Source organism: Carlito syrichta, unplaced genomic scaffold (assembly GCF_000164805.1).
Source record: "Carlito syrichta isolate Samal-C Ts95f unplaced genomic scaffold, Tarsius_syrichta-2.0.1 Scaffold316365, whole genome shotgun sequence".
Taxonomy (NCBI): domain Eukaryota; kingdom Metazoa; phylum Chordata; class Mammalia; order Primates; family Tarsiidae; genus Carlito; species Carlito syrichta.
Genome location: NW_007260461.1, coordinates 102,390 through 111,039, shown reverse-complemented (window position 1 = coordinate 111,039; position 8,650 = coordinate 102,390). Strand labels below are relative to the sequence as shown.

The 8,650-nt window shown below is 59.6% G+C and overlaps 1 protein-coding gene across 1 annotated transcript; it reads right to left on the bottom strand.

Annotated features, from left to right (window-relative positions):
* Positions 1 to 3,210: 3,210 nt before the first annotated feature.
* On the bottom strand, positions 3,211 to 6,902 carry GHDC (GH3 domain containing). Its single transcript, XM_008074193.2, has 8 exons — positions 6,623 to 6,902; positions 6,177 to 6,298; positions 5,528 to 6,029; positions 4,959 to 5,151; positions 4,778 to 4,849; positions 4,571 to 4,704; positions 4,147 to 4,232; positions 3,211 to 3,911 (listed from the first exon to the last, which is right to left on the bottom strand). Exons 1-8 carry the CDS (start codon positions 6,888 to 6,890, stop codon positions 3,693 to 3,695), a joined length of 1,596 nt encoding a protein of 531 aa, XP_008072384.1. The 5' UTR covers positions 6,891 to 6,902; the 3' UTR covers positions 3,211 to 3,692.
* Between the last annotated feature and the right edge of the window lie 1,748 nt (positions 6,903 to 8,650).

Here is an 8,650-nt window from a genome sequence, read left to right as displayed (position 1 = left end):
GGGGAGGGGCTTCTTCCTGCAAGCAGCCTCTGCGCCCTGGACCCGCCCGGGTAGCTCTGCATCCCCCCGCCCCCCACCACCTGGCCTGCGTTCCTCCCTCTCTGTCACTTAGTTTCCTGGCCTCTGCGCCCTCGCTGCTCAAGGGCTCGGTTGAGGAAAGCTGGCATCTGGCTCCTTTACCGACTCATCCTTCAAGACCCAGCAGAACTTCTCCTCCTGGAAACCCTTTGAAACCCCCTGGGCAGAAGGAATCCCTCTGCCCTCTGGATGCCCTGAGTCCCTGGTACCCCCAGTAGAACCCCAGTAGAACGCTTACCACTCCACCTGAGAACAGGCATGTCTGTTTTTTCACAGTTTACATCTGTGAACTGGGTATTAAATAATCCCTGCTATGCAGGGCTGCTGGGAGCATGAGATGAGGCGACAGGTGCAAACGCAGCACCTGACACATAGTAAGTGCTCGATTCACACGAGCTCTTAGGAGAACAGGGCACGAGCCCGTGCCAGCCAAGGCAGGCATTCTGCCAAAGGCCCATCCTGTGTCCCACCTCATCGCACACATGGGAAAAGACCAAGAGCAGAGACCCCTTGGGTGTTTCTTCCAGCCCCTGAGCCAGCACTCATTGCCTCTCTGGTAGGATGAGTCACCCCTTGGTCCCTGGGCCTTTACCTTTGTGGAAGGAAGGTTCATGATGTCTGGAGCTCAGAGTGAGGTAGCCAGGAAAGGAGATGGCAGTGGTCCAAACAGCCTGGAACCATTGACTGTGACCTGCTACCAGGGGTTGGGGTTTATAGTGCTCCGAGGTGGCAGGGAAGGGACGGGCACTTGCGTCCACTCTGGAGCCAGACAAAGGCAAGTCTAAGATTAGCAGCCCGCAGGGGGGCCGTCTCCAGGCTGGGCCCGAGGAATGACTGCTGAGGCGCTCTGAGGCCCGGGTCTGATCACTGTGCCCCTGGTCCCCCCCTTGTCTGTCTGCCTGCTCCCTGGAGATGGGGCGGTCTCCGGGCACTAATGAGGCCACCTAGCACCCAGGAATCTGGAACACAAAGGAGGCCTTGGCTGGGGCGCTGGCCTGGGACAATATGGGGGGGGAGTTGCTAATTAGGGGCGGGAGAGCAGGCAGTGGTGAGACCCACAAGCCTCATTGTCAGGGAGGTTGACAGACAGCCATGCAGCAGGCCTCTCCCTGTATTGCTCTGCCTCTGAGGCCCATCAGTCTCCAGGGCCTTCTTCCTCCACTAACCTCGTGAGCGTGCCACTGCACTCCAGCCTGGGTGACGGAGTGAGACTCCAACTCAAAAAAAAAAAAAGTTTCCTCCCCTCCCCACTCCCCTCAGCTCTTGCCTTCCCTTCTGCCCCTCCACAAACCTCCAAGATGAAAAATCTTGAAAACCCAGCCCAGGCAGTGGGACGAAAGGAAGCCAAAACCAAACCTGGTTTCTACCAGAAGCTAAGGGAAAGCTTCTGCCTCCCCTGCCTCCTCCCTGGGTCAGGCAGCCTGGAGGGGAGGGATGGAGTCCCACCATCAGGGAAGGACGTGGGTCACCCTCAGGCCAGGGCCCCAGCCAAGGTCTCCTTGTGTTCCCAGATTCTTGGGTGCAAGGTGGCCTCATTAGTGCCTGGAGATTGCACTCGTGACTCCTATCCAGGGCCTGTCTGATGAGCTCCTGCTCTGCCCCAAGCCTGGAACCAGGCATGGGAGCAACTGTGCACAGGACCTGTGCTCCTGAGGCTAGGTAGGAGGCAGTACTGTGTAACAGTTCAGGGAAGGCAAGGACTATTGCAGACATCAGTAAAGCTGAGCCAATCGCGTCTGCCTGGGGTGGGTCTGGCAGGGGGTCCTCGAAGGCCTAGCATGGAAGATCTCCATCAGGCAGGGATGGGGAGGAGCATTGCACAGAAGGAACAACTTGAACAAAGGCCTGGGGGTGACAGTGCTTGCTTGGCCTGGGGGTGACAGTGGGATGAGAGGTGTGGGAGGGGAGAGAGGAGGACTGGACAAGCAAGAGCCAAGGTCAAAGGGTCTTGTAGGACAAGCTGATCAGTCTTAGTCCTATAGGTGATAGGGAGCCTCTGTGGGAGGATTTCTTTTTGTTTGAGATGGGATCTCACTATGTTGCCCAGACTGGTCTTGAACTCCTGGGCTCAAGGGCTCCTCCCACCTCAGCCTCCCCAGTACCTGGGACTACAGATGTGCTCCACCAGGCCTGGCTTTGTGGGAAGACTTTAACAGTGACGACATCAGGGGCCAATGTGGGGGACTGGGCAGATGGGGTTTGGGGCCTGGATGTGGGTACATGGAACGATTCCGAGGCAACTATTCTGACACTGCCCTGAGTCGGGAGGAGTCTCACAGCTTTGTGGACTCAGTTTCCCCATTCGTCTGGACCCTTGACCCAGATGGTCTGTGAGGTTGCTGTCTGCTGTGATATGTTGTAACGTGAAGCACGAGGGGGGACCAAAAAACCTGAAATTTATTTATTTCAGCATGTGTGCTGCTGAAGTGAGCACAAAACCAGAATTTATTTATTAAAAATTGTCTATTTACTCTTACATGTTTAAACTTCAGTCACCTTCAAAGTACTCTCCATGCGGTGCAACACATCTATCGAGATGCTTTCTTGAACTCATCAGTTTTGATGCCTTTTAGTGCTTCTGGCCTTTTTTGTTTCACTTCTTCCACATGAGCAAAAATGTTTCCCTCTGAGAGGGAACATCAGGTGAATAGGGAGGGTGGGGCGGGGGGGGTCATGTTGTGTTTGGTCAGAAACTGCTGAACACTTAGCACGGTACTCGGATGCCAATGGGTTCCTAGAACACTGACCTGGCAGGGATGCCTGTAGGACAAGGGGCCCATCCGCCAAAGGATAATTCGTTGTCTGGGGTCCCTCTCGTATAGTTCCCCTTCCTCCACCATGGAAGTGATTTGTGGGTGCTGGGCCAGGAAAGGGACCAGCGCTTAGGCTGGGTGGGGGAGGTTGGGGAGCAGCCCCTCCACCATGAGGTTGCACTTGGGATGGCGGGGGGAGCCAGGAGGGGGTGACTCTGCAAGTACTGGGTAGACCTGGGATGTAGTAGGAGTCCCTGAGGGCTTCTGTGTGCACACACTCAGGGCCTGACTCAGCCTGGACCAGAGAGTGGTCCATGGGGAAACGGCTGGCCAGGGATACCACTACCAAGTCTCCCCAAAGCATACCCCGAGGCAAGAGTCTGGGTGTGAGAGGTTTATTGGGGAGCAGATCTCAGTAAGTGCAGTGCAGGGAGGAGGTGAAAACGCTTCGGAATTGTCCCCCTCAAGGACAAGACTGGGGTTTTCATTTGCCAACTCCTGCTCCTTACTGACCAGGGGCGGCCCCAGGGGCATTTGAAACCCCCCGCACTCCCAGCCCCCACCGTGTGCTGGCCAAGCACACAGCTGTGGCCAGAGCACACCCTCGGGTGTGGGAACTCTCTGGCAGCGTGCTCTAGGGCGGCTACAAGGGATGTGGGCAGGGCACTGCAGCATCTGCTGAAGCCCCGGGGCCCCAGTCTCAGAACTGAGGAGGCCAAGGCCTCTTGATGGCCAAGTGGCTCTCCTGGGCAAATATCAGGCGACAGAGTGAGAGACCTGGGCCCAGGAGTCCCACCCAGAGAGGCCCCAGTGGCTGGAGCGAGGTGGCCCTGAGGGAGCAGGGCGTGGGCTGGCCTCGGCTCAGGACACCACCCACCTCTGTAGGAGCTGGGCCAGGTGCCCGTGCCGGAACACCCGGGGCATCTCGGGAGGGAATGGGGATGAGGGGCAGGTGGCGAGAGCTGCCCGGAGCGCCTTGAAGGCCCCCTGCCCCACCAGGTGGACTCGAGCAGGGCCCACGCTGCCTCGGATCCGCAGGGACTTGTAGCGGGGAGAGGCTTCCTGGAGCCAGAGGTCCAGCTGGGGACAGAGCGGCCGGGGTGAGGCTGGGGTGCCCAAGAGGTGTGCCTGGCCTATGCATATGTAGGGGTTTTGTGTCCAAGTGTGTGTCCACAGGACGCAGCCTTCCCTTCCAGGGCCCCAGGAAGTGTTTCCTCCCTGCCCCTTTCTTCCCCTCACCCCTGCCTCCATGGCACGTACCCTGGGGTGTCAGGGTGAAGGGGACACACCCTCACACCCTGGCCCCATCTTTTACCTTGTCTCGATTTTCCTCTGACAGATTCCTCAGTCCCCTGAGCTCCACAAACACCTCATAGTGGGGAGCAGAGCCTTTGAAGGAATCTGTGAACAGACCCCATGTGCGCACATGCCCCCAGCTTCCAGAGCCACCACCCTGTGTCCCCATCTGTCCTTCCCCACCCTGAGCTTCATGGGGACAAAAAGTTTCTTGGCGTGGAGTAGGTAAGTGGAGAGGAACCCAGAGCCTTATCCTAAATAGGAGACAGATCAGGCAAGTGAAAGGGTAAATGCTGCAGCAGGACAGATGAGGGTTAGACACGGGGAAGGACTTGTTAGGAGCAGCAAAGTAAATCAAGGCTCATCGCTCTCCTAGAGGTCTCCCAGCAGGGAAGGTATGGACCAAGCTGAGAATGGGAGGCAGGGCCAGTGGGGAGGCTTACCCAGAATGCTGCTCTCCACACACCCGTGGTCTAACAGCTTGGCCCCCGGCCACTGCCCCACTGCCCGGCCCAGGGCCTCAGAGAACAGATCCTCACCAATATCTTCTCCTCGCACACTCAGGGCCTGGCCCAGCCTGGGAGGGAGATGAGGGAGGTGGTATAGCCCAGGGCACAAGGGCGGCCCCTGGGCTCCCCAGGGTCACCTACCTGCGGGTAAACCTGACGATCGGACACTGATTGTGGATGCCAACCACTCGTACCACATCCCCCAGGCGGCACCTGATGGGATGGGAGGGGCGTGAGGTCGGCCAGGGGTCCACGAACCCATGTCCCGGCCCCCAGCAGGTCCCCAAGGGCCTGAGGCAGCAGGGGCTGGGCAGGTGATCACCTGGTGAGGCCACCGCGGTCAGTCAGCACCAGCTCATACTCCTTGCCCTGCTGGGCCTCGGCCAGAAGGAGGGTAGAGGCAGCCTCCACTGGGGCTCCTTCCGTGACTGGGAGCAGCTCGATAAAGGGGGCTCCGGGGGGCAGAAGGTAGAGCCCTCGGGGCTGCTCTGGCCACAGGTTGAGGCCCACCACCCCTGTGGGGAGCAGAGCAGCCCCTCAGCCTCTGCTGGTGCCGCCACTCTCCGCCAGGCAAGGCCCCCACCCCAGGCCCCAGCCTCTGGGCATGTGCTCCTTCCTATTGTGGCCCTTCCACCCACCCATCCCTCCTGGCTCCCCTGGCTCAGCCTCTCAGTCCCTCGTGGGGAGGAGGCCGAGTGCAGAGGTTCTGAAGGCCCTGGGGGTGGCTCTTGGCACCGTGTGAATTCGTACAAGCCTCCATTTCTTCATCTGTACAGGGAAGCTGCTGATCCCCAGCTTATGGGTGTTGGGGAGGCTTAAGTGTGATAAGCGTGTGGGGCTCGCTATGTGACCTCTGACCCCTGCCCCCCACGGCCCTTGAGTCCTGCTGACCTCCAGAGGCGGCATAAGCAGGAGAGAAGAAGGCTAGCCCTTGGCACCACAAGGCCGCAAGGGCAGCTGCAGCCTCGGCCTGGCCTCCCGCATCCAGAGTCACCACCACCTGCAGCTTCGGCCAGAGCCGAAGGGCCAGTCCTCGGGGTCCCTGCCCCAGAGCCTCCAGTAGCTCAGCTGCCCGTCCGGGGAGTGGTGCGCCTGGGCCCCCAGCAGCTATCGCCCCTGCCACCTCGTGCCCGGTGACCTCCAGGCCCAAGAAGATGTCCAGGAGTTCGACCGCCGTCCCGGCCTCCAGGACCTTCAGCCCAGGGGACCTCAGGGCCTCCAGCAGCAGGGACCCAGGGTCCTTGGCTCCAGGGGTGGTACCCCAGCCCAGGGCATCCCCAGGCCAGGGCAGGGGGCTGGGCCACGGGGATGTGAGGGTCACACAGGCAGTGCTTCCTGGAGCCAGCGCTCCTGGGTGGGCCTTGTTTAGGGCCACCAGACCCAGCAAGGTGGCCTGGAGGAAGGAAAGAGAGGGTGTCAGTTTGGCTCCAGAGCCAGACCCCGAGCTCTCCGTTTGGGGGGCCTTTGTCCACGGTGATGAGAGGGCTTAGATGCAGGTAGGGGGTCTCTGGTGGGGCTGGGCTCAGGTGGCCCCAGGTACCTGCAGAGCAGCCTCCCCGCGGTGCTGGCGTGAGGTGGGGGGCAGGAGCTGCCCTCTGCTCTCTTCCTCCGGGGTCTGGCTGGCCTTGGTCAGAGGCAGATGGTTCCGGAAGGTGCTCACATCTATAGCCACAAAGACGCCAGAAACGCTCTAGAAAGCCTCAGTTTCCCAAAAGTTTCAGGAAAGACCTGAGACCCCTGAGGGAGGAACCCGGAATAGGCCTGGGGGAAAGTGCCTCTTGAACAAGAGAGCCAGTGCCAGGCCTGGGGAAGCCTCTGGGTGGGACCACACTGGGTTGGCAGAGAAGGGGAAAGGGGCGAGGGGGTGGGAGAAAGGGGAGAAGGGGAGGGGGAGAGGAGGAAGGAGAAAGGGGACCTTCGGTTTCTGGAATCTGACGCCTGTGGGGTTTCCTTCCCTTTGGGTCACCTCCCAGATGTGGAACACACCTGTGACCCCTCTGAGGGCGCAGCGGGTGCCCCGGGCCCTCTTCAGACACCACCGCAGGGCCTGCTGCTGGCTCTGGCCCACATGCCGAGTGCACTGCTCCAGTCTCTGCTGCTGCCAGGCGGCTGCCCAGCCCAGGACCCCCCATGCCACTCGATGCTGGAGGCCTCCAAGCCAGGACAGCTCAGCGTCCGGGGGCCGCCGCAGCCCGAGCAAGGTCAATGGCAGCAGCAGCAGCAGCAGCAGCAGCAGGAGTGGCCACAGCAGCATCTCCAGGCAGCTCCTGGGAGGAGAGAGGATCCCGGGATGGGCATGGGGGCTGCTCTCTCCTTCCCCACGCGCTGCTGCACACAGCCAAAAGGCAGGATCCTGCCGGCAGGAGATGCAGAGAGAGGCCACCAAGGCCTTGGAGTCCCCTGGCCTGAGTTCAGACCCGGCCTCTGCAAACCCCGCCTCTGCCCCGTGTTAGCTGGGGGGCCCTAACTCCGTGGGTCTTGCTGGGCTCCATTCACACGTCCGCAACATGCGGATAAGGATACCCCCTCGGGAGGTTCTGAAGGGCCTGGCACAGAGCACCCGTCCACCGAGTGACATGTCCTGCCCACCCCGAGTGGCTTTGCTTTCTCCCAGGTTCCACCCTGGCCTGGCTCCGTGTTTCCCAGAGCCTGGGCAGTGGGTCCATGCCCATGTGCACCTGTCACTTCCGCCCCTCAGGTCTGGGGGTCTCAGCACATCCAGCCAGAAGGACAGCTACGACTTTAAAGGGCTGAGCCGCAACTGGGAAGTCTGGCCATGGCGGAGGAAGGTGGGAGGAGCTGGGGGGGTGCTCTTAAAGGGGCAGTCGCCGGGCTCGGTGGCTCAGCCTGTGAGCCTCGGCTTTGGGAGGCCGAGGTGAGTGGATTGCCTGAGCCCATGGGTTTGAGACCCTGCCTGGGGCAACTTGGTGAGACCTCATCTCTACAATAAATCAAAAAATTAGCCGGGCATGGTAGCGCACGCCTGTAATTCCGGCTACTTGGAAGGCTGAGGCTCAAGGATCGCCGGAGCCCAGCAGGTGGAGGCTGCAGTGGCCGGGAGCACTCCAAGTCTGGGTGACAGAGTGAGACTCCAACTCAAAAAACAAAAAATAAAAAAGAAAGGGGCAGGTTGCCCAAGGGACGCCGAGATGAGTGCTGCCCTGGCTGGGGAGTTAGGGCCAGAGTGGCACAGTCCTCAGACTCCTCAGGTGAGGAAGAGAACGCTGAGGGTGGAAGAGAGCACCATGAAGTAGCTGGAGCTGCAGGCGGGGCACCCTGGTCTCCCAACCCAGAAATTCTTTCCACAAAGGTAATACAGAAAGAAAACCGTTTTATTGTTATCATTTTATTTTTTTAGAGACAGAGTCTTGCTCTGTCATCTAGGCTGCAATGGCACAATCGCAGCTCACTGCAGCCTCAAACTTCTAGGCGCAAGTGATCCTCCTGTCTCAGCCATCCCAGTAGCTGGGATCACAGGCGTGGGCCACCACACTCAGCTTGAAAGGCTCCTTTATGCCAGGTGGCTCACGCCTGTAATCCCAGCACCCTAGGAGGCTGAGGCGAGAGGATTGCCTGAACTCGGGTGTTCAAGACCAGCCTGGGCAACTTGGCAAGACCTTGTCTATACAATAATCAAAAAGTTAGCCGAGAGTGGTGGCTCATGCCTGTAGTTTCGGCTGCTTAGAAGGCTGAGGCGGAAGGATCGCCGGAGCCCAGCAGGCCGGGAGCGGCCACTGCACTCCAGTCTGGGTGACAGAGTGAGACTCCAACTCAAAAAAAAAAAAAAAAACAAAAAGAAAAAAAAGAAAAGAAAACGACAAACTTCGTCTACCCTCATGACAGGAGCTTGTTTTGCAACTTGGAGCAAGGCGCCTACAGAAATCAGGCCCCAACCCTCCTTCGGGAAGGTTCTAGAGCTGTGCTGTAGGAAGGAGTTCTCCTGCTGTCTTGTTAAGCCCTCCTCCGACCTGTGCTTCTGACCCAGGCCTGTAAAACACTAGAGACCTCCCTTCC